The 22,049-nt window shown below is 35.3% G+C and overlaps 1 protein-coding gene across 5 annotated transcripts in view; it reads right to left on the bottom strand.

Moving 5' to 3' along the window:
* The window catches only part of BRWD3 (bromodomain and WD repeat domain containing 3), a 243,586-nt gene that overhangs the window by 164,893 nt on the left and 56,644 nt on the right, over window positions 1-22,049 (bottom strand). For 4 of the 5 annotated variants that reach the window (XR_007148942.1, XR_007148943.1, XM_047843945.1 and 1 more), the window contains exons 7-11: window positions 10,564-10,724; window positions 8,495-8,716; window positions 4,055-4,155; window positions 3,461-3,531; window positions 2,430-2,530 (exon numbers count right to left, since the gene is read on the bottom strand). Coding sequence is in view for 3 of the 5 variants with exons in the window: in XM_047843945.1 (XP_047699901.1) it covers window positions 2,430-2,530; window positions 3,461-3,531; window positions 4,055-4,155; window positions 8,495-8,716; window positions 10,564-10,724 (656 nt within the window). In the remaining 2 variants the exon portion in view is untranslated. Of the gene's footprint in view, window positions 1-2,429; window positions 2,531-3,460; window positions 3,532-4,054; window positions 4,156-8,494; window positions 8,717-10,563; window positions 10,725-20,667; window positions 20,804-22,049 lie in introns of those variants that run through there. The other variant, XM_047843946.1, reaches the window with a different exon arrangement.

A 22,049-nucleotide genomic window follows, 5' to 3' on the forward strand; every position in this document is an offset into this window, starting at 1 on the left:
TTTTTCTAATGTCTTCTCGTTCTTGCATCTGAACATATACGTTGTCTCCTCAATTTGCCTGACTCCATGTTTGTTTCTATGTATTACATAAGATAGCTACCTCTCCTCCTTTAAAAATTTTTTATTATAGTTGACACACTATTGTATATTAATTTCAGGTGTACAACATAGTGATTTGACAGGTTTATGCATTATACTATGTTCACCACAAGTGTTGCTACCATCTGTCACCATACAATACTATTACAATATGATTGACTATATTCCCTATGCTGTACTTTTTACCCCCATGACTTATTCATTCCATAACTAGAAACCTGTATCTCCCACTCCCCTTCACCCATTTTGCCAATTATCTCACTTCCCTCCCCTCTGGCAATCACACATTTTTTTCTATCTATGGGTCTCTTTCTGCTTTTTAATTTTTTAGGTTCCACATATAAATGAAATTGTATAGTATGACCTTGCATTGGAAATAAACCTTACCAATTCAACCATACCCTGGCTTTTGGTTATCTATAAGTAGCACAATTTGTTCTTCAAAGGTCCCAGTTGTTGAGGGTATGCCAAGACCTGTCATTGTTCCAAAGGGAGGGATCTCAGACAGTGCCTAGTTTCAGGCTAATTGTAAGCCAGATTGTCAGGCAGTATCTTTTAAGATATGCAAATAATAGTCTTTGAGTCCACAATTGTAAACACTGCTGACTTCCAGACCAGTTCCAGAGGTGTCCCCTAGGTAAAGTTGCAAAAACCATAGCTTTAGACGTGCGTATAATCTCCTTTCTGTGAGGTATCAGTGAGCTATGATGGGGCCAAGTGAGGGCACTAATGTGGTAAATTCCTACTCATGTTCCCTGAGAGCTCTTCTGCAGCCTCTGGTTGTATGACATGCCCCAGGACAAGAAAATAGGCCTTTTTCACATCAAGACTGCAGGTGAGTTTCAGTCTTCTGTTTGTACAGTGCCCTGGGAATGCTAACTCCCAAACACTGTCTCTAATTGCTTCAAACCCATGGAGTACAGGGGTGCCTGGGTAGCTCACTTAAGCCTCTGACTCTTGATCTTTAGCTCAGGTCGTAATCTCACAGTTTGTGAGATCAAGCCCTGCATCAGGCTCTGTGCTGACAACATGGAGCCTGCTTGGGATTCTCTCTTTCCCTCTCTCTCTCTGCCCCTCCCCCACTTGTGCTTGTTCTCTTTCTCAAAATAAATAAATACACTTTAGAAAACGAAAAAAACATGAGGTCCAAAAATGCAATACCCCACGGGGCCACAAGAGCCAGGTGCTCAAGGGGGTATCTCCTGTGTGGGCTGCACATCCCTGCCCAGGCAGGTTTTGAATGTGGTATGGGGTGGGGTACTCAGCCTATCTGGCTCTGGTGGGATAGGCCACAGCTGCAGTGTGCATGGGCAAGGTGCTCCCATTGAAGCTAGTAGACTTAAAGACATAAAGGAGGGGTTCAACAATGGCATCCATCTGCACCAGGACCAACAAGGCAGGAGAATTCAAAAATGGTACCCACCTCTATCCCAGGAGAGAGTCCCAACAGGTTCTTGCCTCTCCAGCAGATGCTTTAAGATTAGCAAATGAGTCTCCTTCACATAGGGTCTAGGTGCCTTGCAAACTGTTGCTTTTGAGCTGGGTCCCAGGGCTAGTGAATCTGTATAAGAACCTTTAGGGGTGGATTTTTCATTCCCTACAGTTCTCCTAGAAGTAAGCCCCACTGGTTTTCAAGGCTAGATGCTTTGGGGGCTCATTTCTCCAGTGCAGGTCCCACGGGTTGGATTGCCTGATGTGGGACACAGACGCCTTGCTCCTCAAGAATAAGCTCCATATTATGAGAGCAGTCCCCTCAAGAATAAGCTCCATATTATGAGATCAGTCCCAACTGTGGATTTCTGCCCTGGGGTGGGGCTTTTTGCAAGAACACGTCTCTACCCCTCCTACCCATCTTGATGTGGGCCTTTTATCTTTTGTTGTAGAGGCACTATTTAGCTAGATTTCAGGTCCTTTTCAGAGGGAACTGTCCCATTACAGCTGTAGTTTTGTTGTGTTCATTGGAGGAGGTGATTTCAGGATCCTTCTATGCCACCATCTTTCAATATGTCTTTTAATAAGTATGTAGATTTTAAAGTAACAAATAGCTTATACAATTAACTAAATACAGCAGGATAAAAGAAGATTTTCATAAACTATTACTATAATATGTTTTTCTTTTCCTATATAGTCAAACAGAACTCATTTTAAATATTGGGGCCATACTAAATCCAGAATTTCACACTTATCTTCATTATTACAGAGATGTCTTACCATACAGATTTTAGCACCTGTATATTAAATTAAGGTACAAATTAGAAAAGAATAAAATCAATTTTCCACAGGTGTTACATAAGAAAGCAACATATTTAAGTTTTTCATTTTGTTCTTACCGTATGTGATTCTAATTCAGCAATTTTCTCAGGGATCTCAGAACCCAAATAATATATTCTAATCACATGGTCAGTGCTACCTGTTGTAATGAACATACCACCTGGAGGATTAAAAAACAAACAAGCAAACATTGTACCAAGGAACTTTAAAAACCTTCCAATTGCCTTCTCAATTATATGCTCCTGATATTAGTAAGAGGGCTTCAAGAAATACGTTATCTTCTCACCATTAACGATATCTCAGAGAAAAATAAGTATAATTCAAGAGAAATAAGGGAAGTATTTAAAGTACAACTATACATACCACTCACCCAACAAAAGTCCACCAACTATACACTAAGTACAGGCCCTTGAATAATAAACATTAAATATCAGGGCCTTGAGGAACTCATTTCTTTAAATTTTATGTGAAAACATAATGCTCCAAAATTGTTTATAAAATGACCTATAGCTACAATTGTCTTTACAGGGCTATAGAGGTGGAATGTAAAAACTCAACCACTTTTGGGATGATGAATAAATTCTAGAGACGGATGGCGGTAGTGTATCCAAAACAAAGTGAATATACTCAATGCCACAAAACCGTACACTTAAAAATGGTTATTAAAATAGTAAAGTTTATGTTATATTTTACCACAGTAAAAGAAAAGGTGAACTAGCATAGTAATAGAAAAGCACTGTTTATATACTGCAGAAGTGTCTTCTATATGGAGCCACAGTACATTTTTTCTGAAATGTCAGGGCAGGATTTTAGTGTTGAACTGTGTGTGTAGCAGGGGTATACTTTTTACCAACTAAATTCTGAATTATATAAAAACATATAAGCAAATAATAAAAACACTCCAAAGCTATTACATGTGTTAATTCAAAGTCCACAAACGTCCCTCTATAGTATCATATGGTTCACATTTTTTATTATGTTTCCATTAACAAACATACATTTTTTTCTCCACAAAATTGAAAAATATTATCTTTTACAACTGGATTATTTAATATTTTGGGTACTCAAAACTTTGAATTTTTACACATACCAGAACTGAAAGATGAACAAGATATCTGAACTCCAGGTCTAGATCTCTCAGTAAATTTCACTGGGCGATCTCTAAGAGAAAAGGAAGATATTTTTATTTTCCATCATGTTCATTTAACATGCAAGAATCTTTGCACACTGGTGGATATCTACAGATTTAACATCAGTATTATAAAACACACATTGGAAGTAGTCAATAAGTTCTATTCCCATCATTCAGGTTAAAAATGCATTTAAACTTCAAATATACTTTAAGATACCAGAATTATTATCATAGCTTTGCAAAGAAATTGCCAAGTAACTTACTACCACAAAGAGAAGTTCAAAGTCTTCTTATCAGAGTAATAAATGAAATAAACACTCTGCAAAAATTTTGTGTATAAGTTAAATAGTCTCTCCAACATTGGTTTCATAAAAATTCTATTCTAGAATCTCTAACATCTAATTGAAGTAGGTATAGATGTGTATATATACACACATGCACACATACACTTACATACTTAAATAAACCAACTATTAACAACGTCTCAAGATAACAAAGAAAACGAGACATGCTTGATTTTGCACAAAACTCCTAACCCAATTCTAAACTTACCTAAACTTCATTGTTTTTACATGCCATTGCCAGAAACAGATTGTTCCATCAGCACCAGTAGAAGTGAGGTATCTGGTTGTGCCTTTAGTTGATGGACAAAACTAAAAAGAAAATTCTAATTCAAATAGAAAGCTTTCATGTTCAAACTTATTTTAAACACAGCATCTTCTAAAATTAAAATCACTTTAATAGATATACCTTAAATAAATTCAATTAAGAATTTCACATTCAAGATATCAGTTATTTAAATTTCCTAGATTAATGAATACCTTGCAAAAATTTACAATATCAAGAAATAGTAGAAAAAAGTCATCAAATTTAGGATAAAATATATTAGCTTAAAAACAATTATTTTCAGGGGTGCCTGGATGCTTCAGTCAGTAGAGCATGCAACTCTTGATCTCAGGGCAAGTTCAAGCTCCATATTGAATGTAGAGATTACTTTAAAAAAACAAAATTTTAAAAAATAAATAAATAATTATTTTGAAATTACTGAACATCACAGTTTAAGATTATTTCATTACTTTTAATGGAGAAAATATTACAAGGTGATTACTAGTAAGCCATTAGAAGTCTACTAAGTATATATTTATATAGCAAAAAATTATGGAATTTTTATAGCTCATATGAATACGGCATCAGAAATCAATCTAAAATCAATGATTAGGAAGTTGTATCTAAATATTTTGGTCTTATCATTTTATTTTAAACTCCAACTGCAATAATGTATGATATAAATGTTGTCCTAAAAGGATGCCTGAGATACAGAAAAAAGTTGGAAATCAAACCAGGGTCTCTGCATGCCATGAGTTTTAAAAATCCCAAATACAGGGGCGCCTGGGTGGCTCAGTCGGTTAAGCGTCCGACTTCAGCTCAGGTCACGATCTCACGGTCCGTGAGTTCGAGCCCCGCGTCGGGCTCTGGGCTGATGATGGCTCAGAGCCTGGAGCCTGCTTCTGATTCTGTGTCTCCCTCTCTCTCTGACCCTCCTCCCCCGTTCATGCTCTGTCTCTGTCTCAAAAATAAATGAACATTAAAATTTTTTTTTAAAAATCCCAAATACAGATAAATCAACACCACTAAGATGAATATTAAGGATCTGAATAAATTTTGACCTCAAATCTAAAGAAAATGATCATTATAGATATTAGAATTCATTTATCTAGTTTCTTGACAGGAAACACAGAACTTCTACCAAGACTAGAGAATTTAAATCAAACAAAGATTATCAATTAATGTTATCCATTAACAGTTGATATACGGTAAAGAACCAGTACTCAGGTATCATGCCTATATTTTCCTTTCTGAGATAAAGAAGCTTGCAATTGAAAACGTAATCCACAATTTACAGCAGGAGTCTGCAAATTACAACACACATGCCAAATCCAACTTGCTGTCTGTTACTGTAAATAAAGTTTTATTGGACAAAGTCACCTTACACTGGCTATAGCTGCTTTTGGCCTGCAGAGTTAAGTAGGTGTGACAGAGACCACACGGTCTGCAAAACCTAAAATATCTACTATCAGATCCATGAATTGCTGATCTCTGATACACGCAAATAAGACAAGTAAATATAAAAGAGTATAATTTTATTAAGTTTGAAAAAAACACTAAAACTTTTATTATCACCATTATATTTAAATACATTCATCAATCACAAAGGTGGATCTGGCCTATTAATGTTCCCTAATTGGATTGTTTTTAAATAATAAATCATGTTAGAGATTATACAAATAAGATATGTACACTTCTGAATATAAATTAATACATCATTATTAAAGTAAATTTAGTAAATATAGAGAAACAATAAAAGCTACTTATAATCCCACCACCCAGGGGCACCTGGGTGGCTCAGTCGGTTAAGCGCCTGACTTCAGCTCAGGTCATGATCGCACAGTCTGAGTTTGAGCCCCGCACTGGGCTCTGTGCTGACAGCTTAGAGCCTGGAGCCTGCTTCGGATTCTGAGTCTCCCTTTCTCTGCCCCTCCCCCTGCCTGCATTCTGTCTGTCTTCCAAAATAAAATAAAGACATAATTTTTTAAAAAATAATCCCACCACCCAGAGGCAACCTCTATTAATATCATATCATTTTATATCTGTTTTGTTTAAAAAAAATCTGAAAGGAAAATACACCATGATGTTAATGGAGACAGTCAATTAGCAAAGAGTAAGTATAGTATATAGAATTCACACTAAATGGTACTGATTACTATGGAAAAAAATAAAATTAAGGGGAGATAAAGAGTGCTGGTTCAGGGAACAATTTACAATTTTAGAGTGGTAAAGTGGTTAGAGAAAGTCCCTGAGAAAGAGAAATTTACACACAAAGTGCGAAGAAAGTGAAGGAATAAGCCATGTGACTATCTAAGGAAGAGCATTCCGTTCCAGAGACATGAAACGGAGCAAAGGCAGAATTGGAGGCAGAGTGGTCTAACAAAGCAGAGTGCATAGCAGCAGCTAAAGCAGAATGAGAAAAGAAAACTAGTAGAAGATGAGGTCAAAGAGAGCAAGGGGCTGAGAATGTAGGCCTTACAATGTGGGTAATTGTAAAGACTTCAACTTTAACACTGAGTTTGGAACTACTGAGGGTTCTGAGTACCAGTGATGTGATTTAACTTCCATTTTAAAATCACACAGCCTGCTATGGCAGAGGTTAGACTGGGGCAAGAAAGAGGGAAGGGAAGAAGCAGGAAGATCAGTTGGAAATGTGCTTCAATAATCTGGGTCATAGATGATAACTATTTGAAACGTAATAGAAATGATAAAGATCATGATAATTTGTCAGATTCTGGATTTATTCTGAGGGTAGAGCCAAAATTATATGCTAACAAGTTAGATATGAGATATAAAAGAGACCAAAAAAAAGTCAGGGATGACTACTCTGAGCAATTGGAAGGATAAAATAGCCATTTGTTTACTTGAAAAAAGTTTTAGGAAAAGCAGATTTAAGAAAGGAAAATAGAAGTTCAATTTTGAGTATGCTGAGTTTGAGATTCATGAAATTCATGTGATGATACAAAATGGGTAGCTGAATATACAAGTATGGAACTAAGAGAAAGGTCCCAAGATGAAAATATAAGTTTGAAAATCATCAGCCTACAGATGAAATCCAAAACTACGAGACTTAATGAGATCACTAAAGGAAAGAATGTGATAGAGATCCATCAATCTTTAGGGAGCTCCTACATGTAAACAAAGTAAGATAGAAATTAGAAAATCAACCTATGAGGAAGCCAAGGAGTATCATAAACATTTTTCAATATCAGTGGCCATTTTTTTTAGTTATATGAGAGTATTTCTGAATTCCAGAAATAATCTGGCAGATACGATGGTAGGAACACAAGTAACTAATAAACTCCTAAAACAGAAGACATAAAATAATTTCAACTGATTAAAAGTTTGATATACAATTTTTAAAATCCAATATACATTAAACCTAATTCTTGCTAGCTCCTCATAAACAGGTGATATTTTATTTAAATAACACACAAAAATTGACTGACATACTTTTTAGTGACTCAAGAACAAGGAAAAGTAAATGGGAGTAATTATCTCATCCACAAAATGGTCTCCTTGACCAAAGTGTAAAACACAGTTTCAGAGGGATTCCTCTATTTTGCTTTCAACACAAAGAAGAGGACAAATTCAGCTTAGTTTTCTTAAATAAAAGTCTTTTGGGGGCTATCCAGGACTTTCACTACCAACATTTAGTAAAAACGCTCTATGAATAAGAATTTAAAAGAAGTCAATGTATTTTATGTCAAATATCAAGTTGAAATAAGAAATCACTGTAACTAAGAATAAAATTTCTTTAACATCAAACCACACACACACACACACAAACACACACACACAATCCGACTGACAAAAATCTTGCATTAAATATTAACACAAAGTATGCCAATATTCAAGTTACAACCTGTTTATAACCTAACAGGTATTAGTGTTGCTTCATTATGGCATTTATAAGTCTTCTCCCTTCTTCACAAATACTAGTAAGATAAATAAGATGTTTTACACTGCATTTGAAAAATCTTTTCAATGAGGTTTCAATTATCTCTGAAGGGAATAAATTTATATAAAACAGGAACTTTAAAAAAATACCAGAGCAAACTGAGAACAAACTGAGGGTTGATGGGGGGTGGGAGGGAGGAGAGGGTGGGTGATGGGTATTGAGGAGGGCACCTTTTGGGATGAGCACTGGGTGTTGTATGGAAACCAATTTGACAATAAATTTCATATATAAAATAAAAAAAAAATGAATAAGCACTAAAAAAAAATAACGAAAAAAAAAATACCAGAGCAGAGTAGGGACAAAGCTCTTAGAGATCAATATTTTTCTGTTGCCATTCTTTATAAATATCCACACAATATAACAAAAACTGAGAGAATTCCCACCCTGATTATATATGCTAGAGATATCTTTTCATTTTTTTTTACCTGTATGGAAGTAATAGAAGCTGAATGTCCCTGAAGGACTGCAACTGGTGCACAAGTTCGAAGACACCACACCCTTACAACCTTATCACAGCTGCCTGCAGCAATAAGAGTGTTTTCATAGTTAACAGCCATGTCAGAAATTTCAGCAGAGTGCCCTCGAAGTGTAGCAAGGAGACGTCCATCATCTGTTGCCCAAATTTTCACCAAACAGTCATCTGAACCCTATAGTAATACAAAAGGACAGAAGATTTACAATGTAGCGAAAATTTGCAATCCCCCACCCCAGAAAAAAAAGCCAAATGACAAAGGCAGGATTTTTATTAAATTACTTCTGAGCCTTCACTTTCTAATCTCTTTGTCCATATAATATGGATCCAGTAAGAAATAGAACTGATGTCCAAATGATGGCAATGACAAAGCACTGTCCAAACGGACAATGGCATTTGTGAAGAACTCCTCAAAACTACCAATCTTAACAACTCAAAATATTTTTAACTCACTTTTAAGGGATTTGGCATTAAATGTATCTGCATTATTTCTTTCCTTACACCTGATGGCCTTTTATCATAATTGAATATTTTTTCTATAGATACTTAAAAATTTAAGTCTACATGCATTTCTTTTTTTTTTAATTTATTTATTTTTGAGACAGAGAGAGACAGAGCATGAACGGGGGAGGGGCAGAGAGAGAGGGAGACACAGAATCTGAAGCAGGCTCCAGGCTCTGAGCCATCAGCCCAGAGCCCGACGCGGGGCTCAAACTCACAAACCGCGAGATCGTGACCTGAGTCAAAGTCGGACGCTTAACCGACTGAGCCACCCAGGCGCCCCAGTCTACATGCATTTCTTAGTAAATATGAGTCTTTGTTAACAATCTCTGCTGAAAATATTATGTTGCACTTCCTATTGAGAATTTCAAAAGAGCTTTAAAAATACTAAAATCAATTCTAATCTAATGTGGTAAATAAGCTATTTAGTAATTATGTTTATAAAAAGATGGCAATTGTCGTTCTCATCATGATCATCAACATCCAAATACTTAAATGATGCATTTGGAGTTATGAAATGTCAATGGAAGAGTCTTTAATGAACTCCAAGGAGTCATAATTTCTCAAATGCAAACTACTTCATTTACTGTATCATAGAAATTTAAAAAGAAAATTATGCCACTAACTACACTTCTATGTTAACTTAGTACTAAAGCAATGACACTAAACCCTTTCTTAGAAATATTAGCGTGGTACTCAAAAACACACAATATGATCTGGTTAATAAAATGCTAAGTGATAGAAGTCAGAGAAAGACAAATACCATATGATTTCACTCATACGTGGAATTTAAGAAACAGAACAAATGAGCAAAGGGTAAAAAAGAGAGAGGGAGGCAAAACAAGAAAAAGACTCAACTATGGAGAACAAACTGATGATTAATAGAGGGAAGGCCAGTTGGGGGAATAGGTAAAATAGGTAATGGGAATTAAGGAGAACACTTGTGGTGATGAATGCCATGTATTATATGGAAGTGTCAAACCCAAAACTAGTATTACACTGTATGTTAACTAACTGAAATTTAAATAAAAGCTTAAAAAAAATTTAAAAAATAATTAGTACTAAAACAAAAGAAAGATATACACAATAACTAATCTTGGCTACTAACTGTGTAGTACAATTATTCAACTATATGAATGATGTAATCATTTTAATTAAGCAGAATGGACACCAAATACACTAAGTGACAAATGGAAAATGCATTTTAATAAATGTTTGCTAAAATGAAAGGAAATGAAACTGAGTAGATAAAATTGTTTCACATAAATTAACCATCTCTATGTATATAAGGCCTTAAGATTTCATTGTTTTTAATTACATTTCCCAAAACATAGAGGACATAATTAGTTTACTCATTATTTAAATAGAATGAGAAAAGACTTTCAATTTCTATTCATCTTTTCCTGCATTCATGTGTCTAAGAAGGATGAATTGCTTACAAGTATAATTCAGTGCCATGAAGCCTACCTTTAATTGTTGTAAATCTCTATTATGCTTTAGTATCATAAATTTTAAACTCACTGTAAAAATTCTTCTCCCACTTCGGTCAAATGCTACACAGTAGACAGATGACAAGTGCCCCAGAATTCTCTTATGCATCTTAATGTGCTGGTAAGCAGATGAAGGGAAAATATGGCTGAAGCGACTGCATCCAGTTAATTGCCTGGCAGAGGTGATATTCACTGAAAAACATAAAATAGGAGACTCCTTCTTAAAATCTAAAAGCGAAACCTACATCATGAAGTCAAATCATAAAAATTAAGATGAGGTAAAACAGGGTACATACACCACAGCCATTTTACCCTGTGAGAAGTCTAAATTCCATTACACATTTCATGATTTTATGAACTCAAGTTTACTAACACAAAGCACTAAGAATACTCTTCTTTTAAATCCCACAAGTCTGATTTTCTGTTTGCCGTACTCATTTCCCAGGTACATTCTTGTTTTGCCTTTCTTGGTAAACTACAGTCAAAGACACTGTCACTCTAAGTATATGGGTAAATCTTACTATAACATGAAGGAATTTTATAGTAAAGACTATATTTGGTTAAGTAAAATACACCTTAAAAATTACATAGGGAGGGGCACCTGGGTGGCTCAGTCGGTTAAGCATCTGACTTCAGCTCAGGTCATGATCTCACAGTCATGAGTTCGAGCCCCGCATCAGGCTCTGTGCTGACAGCTCAGAGCCTGGAGCCTGCTTCTGATTCTGTGTCTCCCTCTGTCTCTGCCTTTCCCCTGCTCATGTTCTGTCTCTCTCTGTCTCAAAAATAAATAAAAACATTAATTTCTTTTTTTTAAATAACATAGAGAATTTTATTAACTCCTGTCCTACCTCCTCAAATCCATTCACTCCATATGAAGCTGTCTCTAATATTTCAACAGTAATAGATTTATACAGTGAAAAAAGAAAGGAAGCTATAACACATTAAGTTTTCAGTAACAAACAATCTTTCCTAGGTTTCTCTATAGGTTCTCCACTTTTAGGCTCTCCCACTAGTTACCAATGAATTTTTGAAACTGCATCTCCTATAAGGTCAACTTACACCTGGCTTTTTGTTTGCCTTATTATTTATTTTCTTAAAACACAAACAGAAGAAAGCATAAATCTGTCCAATTCTCCTCCAATTCCACCTAGATTCTTCTCACTTACCTAAAATGGAGATCTTAACCTCCATGTAAGGATTTACAAGCACCCACTTGCTCTGTGAAATTCCTCCAGTATTCCCTTATACACTGAGAATATTTAACATCCCATACATTATATTTTAATCAAATCATAAGATCTTCATAAGTGGAAAGCCACATTGAGGCAAGGTGACATTTCACCCTAGTGCATAAATAATATAGTACAAATGATAATAGCTTAATTTTGAAGCCAAGGCAAAATTAAGGCAAGAATGGATCTGTAGCTAGATTAATACAGTTAGAACCATGCCACCCCCCCACACACACAAAATGAAACCTTTCCATATCCCAGTTTTAAAGAGCAATGGAGTCTTTTCTTAGGCAAAGGTAGATCTGCTGGCCATTTTAAACTGACAAAATGACAAAAAAACGAATGAGGAATAGCAAAACCAATGAAACTTTGAATGTAAACCATAAGAACACAATAAAGATCTGAGTATTTATATAACACTGTGAGATGTTAAGTAAATAATGGTAGAAAACTTGTAAGCAACACTACCAGCTAAGAGGATTTCTTTTTGGCAGCTGCTCCCCATCCCAACCTCTAGAAATTTTCACAACTCTAAGATGGAAAGAGAAGACACCATAACTTTGGGACTTAGTAATCTTCCTTCTCCAATCAAACATTTCTTACTGCTTAGTTCCCTGAAACAATCAATCATCACTTCTGCTTTGCTTTTTTCTATCCATACTTTGCAAGTAGATAGAAGAAAAGTTGTGTTACTTAAGGCAGGGTTTCTCAGCCTTAGAAATAATGGCACTTTGGGCCTGATAACTCTTCAGTGTACGGGGCTGTTTATTAAAGAGTATTTAGCAGCATCCCTGGACTCTACCCACTAGATGTTCATAAAAACCACCATGAAGCCGTGACATGGAAAAATATCTCCAGACATTGCCAAATGTCTCCTGGTGGTAATAAACAAAAACAAAACTAAAAAAAAAAAATGCCCCCAGTTAGAAACCACTGCTTAAAGGATAAAAACAAAAAACAACATCAATAGGAAGAAAAATAATCAGAAGAGCAACTCTGAGAAGAAAAGCAGAGACATAAAGAAAACAAATAATCAACGACAGAGAGAGGTAATAGCTACCAGAAATCCAGTCATTCATCTAACAAATATCTGACTTTTTCAAAGGCCAAAGGAACACAACTAAGCATATAAACAAAATATTTTTTAAAATATTTATTTATTTTTTGGGAGAGCACAAGTGGGAAGGGGCAGAGAGAGGGGGACAGAGGATGGGAAGCAAACTCTGTGTTGATAGCAGGGAGCCGGATTTGGGACTCAAAACTCAGGAGATCATGACCTGAGCCAAAGTCAGAAGCTCAACCAACTCAGTCACCCAGGTGCCCAATATTCTTCACCCCAAAGAGACCCCATTAATATTCTCAGGCCAAAACTGTTAAATCAGGAACAATGACTAAAAACTTCATGCATTTTTATAGTGTATACAAATTAGCTTTTACTTTTTAAGACTCCTTTAGAAAAAAACCTAATAATTCGTTAAAAAGAAAAATGGAAAATATTTGCAACATATATGACATAATCTTAATATTTTAAAACAGAACACCACTAAGATCTAATAGATTAGTGGATAAAGAAAATTAACAGATAAGTCACAATATAGGAAATACAAATAAAGGAAGTCACAAAAACATTTAACTATTTTGCCAACTATCAAATGAAATTTAAATGAGAATGATGAAATACAATACTATACCTAATAAATTAGCATTTTAAAAATTCTAAAACTTAATGCCAGCAATTACTACCTGAAACTGGTGTACACCTACATTTCTAGATGCACCATAAAGTGACATGATCCATTTGGAAAATAATTTTGGCAATATACTTCAAGAGGCATGAGAATATACACACCCACTGCTCAACCCCTGAGAATCTATTTTAGTGACATAACTGTTTAGCAAAAATGGGTTACATGTACAAAATGCTTTCATAATACCAAAGAATGATAAATAACCTAAATCCAACAACAGGGGAATGGTAAATTAAGTTACAGAATATGTGATGGACTTTTCTATAGGAATTAATTAAAATACAAATATTATAGCACTGTGGAAAAACTTAGTAACTACAAAGCAAAAAACATAAAATACAACCTTGCGAGTATACTATGATTTAAATTATGGAAAAAATGCATACATATATAATAAAGACTAAGAAGAAACAAGAGAAATGGAACCAACTGCTTTGTGATCAAAGTATAGGCAATTTTTTTTTAATTTCACTTAACAATACATTTTTATCTTAAATACAATTTTTCTATTAGGTTCTTCTTAGTTATCACTAATAGCTATTCAAAAAAATTCTAATATAAGGTACGTTGAATATCTGACAGAAGCAGCATCAAATATTCCTTCTTTCTGATCTCAGGGATTTTTTGTTTTTCACCTAGCACCTGAAATGGTAACATTCATACCTTTTTTTCAGTCATTTGATATCAACAGGCCTTAGGCTCTATACATTAAGGAGTCCTGTCAACACTCTTTTGCATGCATTGTCCATTTAGCCACTATTTTTCAGTATTACTTTTTGCTTTTCTTGTCTATTTACAGAGTACTTTATCAGGAACATTTTTGTCAATTGTTAATAGCTGATACCTGGCTATAAAGATACAATTGAGTTCACTTTTGACCAACCCTTGAGTATTCTACCAGGAAGAAGTAGATCTCACTCTTCTAGCATGAATGTTACATAGCTCTTTTAAGGGAGGGAAATACTCAAAGTCATTATTCTTTTTCTCAAAAGTGACAATAAAATAGACACACATACACAAACACAATTATCATTGTGATGTATCTGAATGTCTCTATCAAACGTACTACTTGAGTGAATTACTTTTCTATTTTAAGTATAATGCAAGTTGGAAGATGAACAATTTAAATTTCTTTCACCTTAAAGTAAAATGAGGTATTCATGAGAAACCTACAAATAAATAAAAAATTCCCACAATCCTATGCCAAAATATCCACTATAATGCCATTATTGCATTCTCACTATTAAGCCTTCTAAAATCTATAGTACTTCAAAGGCATGTAAATAAGTTTTAGTATCTACAACTAATTACCTTGATTAATTACTTAAGTTTTCAAAAACACTATAAAGGTTATGTTATTTCAGCCTCTATTTACTAAGGAATTTAGCTCCATATAGTCACAAAAGTGAAATGGCAAAAACAATAGTTGAAACTGGGCGAGCAATCAACATAATTTTAGTCAAAACAAAATTCCTGCTTTTCCATCAACAGTTGTTAAGGATTTGGCAACTTTAGAGAAATAATACCCTATGCTATAGTTGTGACTCCTTTCTATCTAGGGACCTGGCATAGTTATGGTCAGGTCCAAACAATCAACTATAGAGCATTTTCTCTTGAGCAGTGATGTGAACATGCCAACTTTGTCTTGAAATATTTTAAGAAGCATCCTTTTCAGACAAAAATCCTTGATGCCACATTTCTTTGTATTGACAAACTCAACTAGTAGATAAATTAGTCAAATGTGTATATGTATAAAATGTATTTAAGGGGTGCCTGGGTGGCGCAGTCGGTTAAGCGTCCGACTTCAGCCAGGTCACGATCTCGCGGTCCGTGAGTTCGAGCCCCGCGTCAGGCTCTGGGCTGATGGCTCAGAGCCTGGAGCCTGTTTCCGATTCTGTGTCTCCCTCTCTCTCTCTGCCCCTCCCTCGTTCATGCTCTGTCTCTCTCTCTGTCCCAAAAATAAATAAACGTTGAAAAAAATTAAAAAAAATGTATTTAAATATAAAATAATCTATTCAGAATCCATCATGTTTGTTTTTTTCTTTAAAATTTTGTAAGATAGACATCTAAATGTTCTCTACCAAGAGATAAGATATATGAACTAACTCAGTGACAGAGCAAAATGCTCTTGAAGATTCAAGTAAAAACAGGATAAAACTGTATTTTATAAATTTATTAAGTCATAGAGATCAGTGAACAGCTATTAATGGAATAATTGTTTTTTCATTAAAAACCTATGTTTGTTGACCACCTACTATGAGCTAAGCACTATGACAGACACTGGAAATACACCTTATAAACAAATAAAACAAGATCCTCATCCTCATGGAATTTACATTCCACTGAACAAAGCTTTCATTATTCATTTGCCCAATTTCATGAGTGAATAAGATACTTTAATGAGGAAAATTATCTAAATTATTAAATTTATAAGGTATAATATATATTATATAACATATAATATATATTAAAAATATATACAGCTTTAGAAATGTATTTTTCTAATAAGCTCTACAAGTGATGCTGATACTAGGTCAAGTTTGGGAACTACTAATTCTAGTCAATCTCCCTCCTCCCAAAATTATCTTTTCTATAACATTATCTGGCAGATGGCCATTTAGTCTCTGCCTAAACACTTCTGGTAAAGAGAAGATTATTATTTCTTAATATAATGGCCAATTCATATGTTAAGCTACTCTAATTTTGGGGAGACTCTACCTTTAATTGAACTCAATCTCTTTCCCTGTAACTTCTACAATCATACAGCCTCTGCCCTTGGGAGCTACACTGGGGGAAAAAAAAAAAGAAACAGTCAAATCCCTTTGTCACATGGTAACCCATGAAATATTTTTAAATAGCTGTTACCTGGGGTGCCTGGGTGGCTCAGTCAGTTAAGCATTTGATCCTTGGTTTCAGCTCAGGTCATGATCTCATGGTTCGTGGGTTTGAGCTCCACATCAGGCTCTGCACTGACAGTGTGCAGCCTGTTTGGGATTCTCTCTCATTCTCTCTCATTCTCTCTCTCTCTCTCTCTCTCTCTCCCATCCCCTGCTCATGCTGTCTCTCTCAAAATAAATAAAATTAAAAAAAAAAAACTTAAAAAAAAAAAGAAAGTAGCTATCACTTGTGCCTTAAATCTTCTCTCAATATATGAGGTTCCTTCTACATTACTCACAGCCATAGTTTACAAACACCTGTCTTTCCTATCATCCCCTATGGAAAAACACTCTTTCACCCTAAACACTACTGTGGTTGCTTTTTTCTATGATGTCTCTAGTTCATCAATGTCTCAGCCTCTTAAAATAACAAGAATTCTGTAGAATATTCCAGTGGTTTAATCAGCACAGAGTGGATTACTTCCAACCACATTTCTATGAATGCAATTTAGGATTGCAAAGACTACCTCAGTTTTCTAAAACAGCTGCTTTATACATCTTTTGGTTAAAGAGGAAATAAAGCTAGTTTGACATTCTTTTTTAATAAGCATTAAGTTCTTAGTGATCACCTCTTTCTTTTCTAAGAGTACACAAACCACTTGTTCAATAACCTGTCTAAAATTTTGCCTAGGGTTAAATTCACCAATCTATAATTCCTAGAATGTATCATTTTTTCCCCCTTGATATATTTGTCCATTGTGTCATTTCCATTTCTCCTGTCCACTCTGATTTCAAGCAAATACCTGCCAGGGAAAATTATTTCAGTATACCAGGATTTAATTAATTTAGGCTTCTTAAAGCAGATAGGTACTCATATATCTTGGGTTTTCTTTTCTTTAACCATGCTCGATCTACCCTTTTTTACAGTTTAGAGATCACTCTCTTTGATAATGGAAAATATGGTTATCCCCAGCTCTTACATTTTACCTATCAATGCATACCATCTATTCCCTTTTGATAAATTTATAGATTCTTTCTCTAAATGCTAATTGGGACTTTAAAGGTGTTTTGGAGTAATCCTATATAGGTTGAACTGAAAGAAATTGTTGATAATTGACTATTTTCTATATAAAAAATAGTGATTTTAAATTTAGGCTCAATATAATAGCTATAATGGAAGTGGTGGGACTGGCAGACATCAAGGATTACTCTGATCTAGGTATCCTGCTTCTTTACTTCTCCAGTAGGAAAGCATCATCAATATTGTCAGGTCTATAGTATAATCCCTTATCCATTTATCACTACTTTTATCTGTACTCATTGTTTCTCACAGTATAGCCACATTTATACCATTTCGAGTTTGTATCTCTTGACGTAAAAGTTTCTAGTTCACTTTGTTGCATTGTAAGTAATATTTATAAATATTCTACCCAACCTAATGTTTTCTCTTGTTAATTACTGGTCACTTCCTCCTTTGTGGATGTTTTCCCTATGTTATAGCCACTGTATTTCATCATATATTTTTTTTAAAACTTGGTATTTTTATGAGTGTCCCTAACAAAAATAAAAATTAACTTAATTCAGTTTAATTTCATTTACTTCCTCAACATCAATTAGAAGTGCCAGTGAACAGTAAAAGGGAGAGAATATGAGGTCACAGTCATCACATAAGCCTCAAATTTTATCAAGAACATATTAAAGAATTAATTAAAACCAAATAAAATTCATATAAAGGTTCTCCTGAAATTGGTCATTTTTTCTACTAATATTTTAAATGCTGTCTCTGTCTTTCTCAAAGCAAATAAAATTTTAAAAAGACTTTAAAAAATAAGAAAATAAAACTAAAATATAAAATGTAAATAAAAAATAAAATAGCTATCACTTGTGCCTTAAATCTTGTGCCTTTAGGGGGGCACCTGGGTGGCTCAGTGGGTTAAGCGTCTGACTTCGGCTCAGGCCATGATCTCGCAGTTCGTGAGTTCGAGCCCTGTGTCGGGCTCTGTGCTGACAGCTCAGAGCCTGGAGCCTGCTTCGGATTCTGTGTCTCCCTCTCCTTCTGCCCCTCCCCTGTTCATGCTCTGTCTCCCTCTGTCTCTCAATAATAAATAAACATTAAAAAAAATTAAATCTTGTGCCTTTAGAAATTAAGAATACTGAATGTTCTTTGAAAAAAGCACAGTAAAATGTCATAATTTGAAGTATATGATATTCTAGTATATAGTGGATATTAAAACATCATTTCACATATTCAAATTCTATTTCTTTCACAATTATAATATGGAATACTATAACCCAAATTAATAGAGTTTGAACCAGAATGACTTTTTTCATGTATTCCTCAGTAACAGCTTTGCCATCCTAATTCTGCGGCATCCTGAATTAATTATAAGGACATGCTTCTTATGTTAATCAATACTTCATTGTTCTCCACATTCGACATCCATCCTGTAATTTTATAGGAAAAAACAACAGCCAAAAACTTGTTAAAATCCTGAGTGTGTCCATTTTAGAACATTTGTTGCATGTGGCACAAAATATACTATTTATATTATCTTGACTTAAAAGCTTTGTACTAGAATCTCACATATTAAATGGTAATGAAAAACCCTAAAAAGCAATACAGGACACAATAACAAGAACATTTAATAACAATAAATGAAAATCAAGGATTTATTACAGGGTTGTTATACTAAGAAAACTTTGTGAGTACATGGGCTTTTTCCTACAATGGTCAAGAACACAAGATAACAAGAGAAAAGAGTCTCTTATCCTAAATTCAGTCAATCATATCAAAACACCTAGGTCAGTAAGCAAGAAGAAATAGAAGGATCACTGCAAATGCATACCTTCAGTGAAAAACACCTCAAACCACATTCTCTTCTACCAACTCCATATATGAAAAACAGAACATTAGACCAAAAAAGATCAGGAAGCCTATGCTGAAACATACTAAAAGAATTATATAACAAGTAGGACAAATTGTAAAGTAATAAATAATTTAAAATCTGAGAAAGTGGAAAAGTAGTAATAAAGTATAAAATATTTATTTTACACTAAATTTAAGGTTTTATATTTTATATACTTCATAAAGGAAATTTTACTTAGATTTCTAAATTATTTCAAACGATCTACTTTATCACATAATCTATTCAAAAATGATTCCATTTTAGAAATAAAATGAGTGTTTCTTACAGAATCTCATTTTACACGTGCTTTATTGCTAGGACACAACTGTCAATAGCAAAATCCAAATTTAAAATGCATTAAGGGAGTGAGAGGAATTAAGATGGAAGAGAAGTCGGAGGACCCTGGGCTTTCCTCATCCCTCAAACATACTGAGGTCAGATCACTTGGAACACCCAGGAAATAGATCTGCAGTGTGGCAGAAGGATCTCCACAATTGGAGGGAGACAGCTTGGCAGGTGCAATGTGCATGGGAATTGGGGGAGACAGACAGTGTGGCAGAGGGGAGACAACTCTTTCCGTGGAAAGACAGAAAGAAAGAGGGGTTGAGAAAGTTCAGCACTGAGTTAGCACAAGATGAAAGCCTCTCTAGACCATGGACTGGAGAGCAAGAATTACTGAGTGTCCCAGTTTTTTTTTCTTCCAAACAGCATTTGGAGCTCAAACTCTGAGGTTGTAGAAGTGCATGACAATCTCCAGAGTGGAGTTGTGGCATGTGCTTCTGGGGAGGAGGGAGCTGACCACAGAGTGCACAGGGTGGTGTAGAGATCTCCAAGACACATTGGGAGAGAACATTCACTTCCTGGAGATTGTTTGGAAGAGGGTTTACTGCCTCCCCAAGGAAAAAGGACCCTGAAGGTGCCACCCAAAGGCCTTTCATCAGCAGGGTGGAGAGGCTCTATTCCAGAGGACAAGACCAATCTGAATGGTGCCAGGTCCTTTAAGAATCCCAGCCAAGCGCCAAAGAAAAAACACAGGAGAACTATGGCACAGGGTGAGCTGACTGCCCTTGCTATTCTTTGAGAGCTGCCTGAACAGTGTGGGCTGTGAGGTACCATGTCTGGGGACAAAAGATTTGGGTAGCTCCATTTTCTCCCAACACCAAGGTGGGACTTCAGAAAGCAACACAGAGGCCCCCAGGGGAGGCAGACACACTTACACCAAACCCCACCATCCCATGCCTGGCAACTGTCTGTTTACTGGCACAAGAATGACTCTGAGCCAACACAGTGGACTTCTCTCTCTCAAAAGACCAGCACACCCAGCACCCCCCATGTACCAAGAGCACTGAAAATCAAATGCTTCAAAACAACACCTGCAGTTCTTTTTACTCGTTTACTTTCTTCTTTTTTCACTTGTAATCAGGCTCATAGTTTCTTCTTGGTTTTTTCATTTCCTTTTCTCATTTTTTTGAATCAGTCATTTTTATTCTTTTCTTTTTCCTTCTCTTTTTTCTTTTCTTCTTTTTTCTCTTATTTTTCTTTTCATTTTCATTGGAATCATCCTAGAGTTTTTTGATTCTCTGGGGGGGATTTTGTTCCCTTTTCTTTTCTCTTTTTATTAGGATCAGGCTTTTCCCAACTCCTTTTTTTCCAGGATTACCTTAACAAACAAATCAAAGCACACTTAGTTAAAGGTCCAAACACACCACTGCAAGCAAGGATGAGCTCTGCAGACGACTAACCAGTGAGAAAGAGCAGCCAAAATGCAACAGCAGAGTGCACAAAGCATACATCAGAAACACTTCCTGAAAGGCCAGGACCTAGACAGTGTATGACCCCTTTTTGATATAGCAGTACACTCAGGTGATGGAAACACAAAAAGCTTTTAAAATATGCAAACAACAAAAACTTACTCAAAATGAAAAGATGAAGGAATTCTTCCCAAAAGAAGGGTCAAGAAGAAATCACAGCCAGGGACTTGCTCAAAATAGATATAAGCAATATATCTGAACAATAATTTAAAACAACAATCATAAGACTACTAGGTGGGCTTGAAAAAAAAGCATAGAAGACACCAGAGAAATCCTGCTGAAGAGATGAAAGACCTCAGAACTAGTCAGAATGAATTTAAAAATACTATAACTGAGATGAAAAACAAACTGGAAACAGTGACAATGAGGACTGAAGAAGCAAAGGAGCGTATAGGTGATACAGAAGATAAAATTTGTAAAACAATGAAGGTGAAATAAATAGGGACATAAATTATTAGATCATAATGGGAGGCTTGGGGAAGCAAGTGATTCCATGAAACAAAACAATATCTGTATCAAAGGAGGCCCAGAAGAAGAAAAGCTTGAAAAAGGGGAAGAAGGTTTATTTGAACAAATTATAGATGAGAACGTCCCTGATCTGGGGAAGCAAACAAGCATTCAAGTCCAAGGGGCACAGAAAACTACCCTCAAAATCAACAAAAACAGGTAAACACCATGATATATCACAGTAAAACTTGTAAAACATGAAGATAAAGAGAGAATTCTGAAAGTAGCTAGGGACAAAAGGGCGTTAACCTACAAGGGTAGACACATGTTAGCAGCACACCTGTCCACTGAAACTTGGCAGGCCAGAAAGGAGTGGCAGGAAATATTCCATGTGCTGAATGGGAAACATATGCAGCCAAGAATTATTTATCCAGCAAGGTTGTCATTAAGAATAGAAGGAAAGATAAAGAGTTTCCCAAACAAAAACTAAAGGAGTT

The sequence above is a fragment of the Prionailurus viverrinus genome, chromosome X, assembly GCF_022837055.1.
Source record: "Prionailurus viverrinus isolate Anna chromosome X, UM_Priviv_1.0, whole genome shotgun sequence".
NCBI lineage: Eukaryota > Metazoa > Chordata > Mammalia > Carnivora > Felidae > Prionailurus > Prionailurus viverrinus.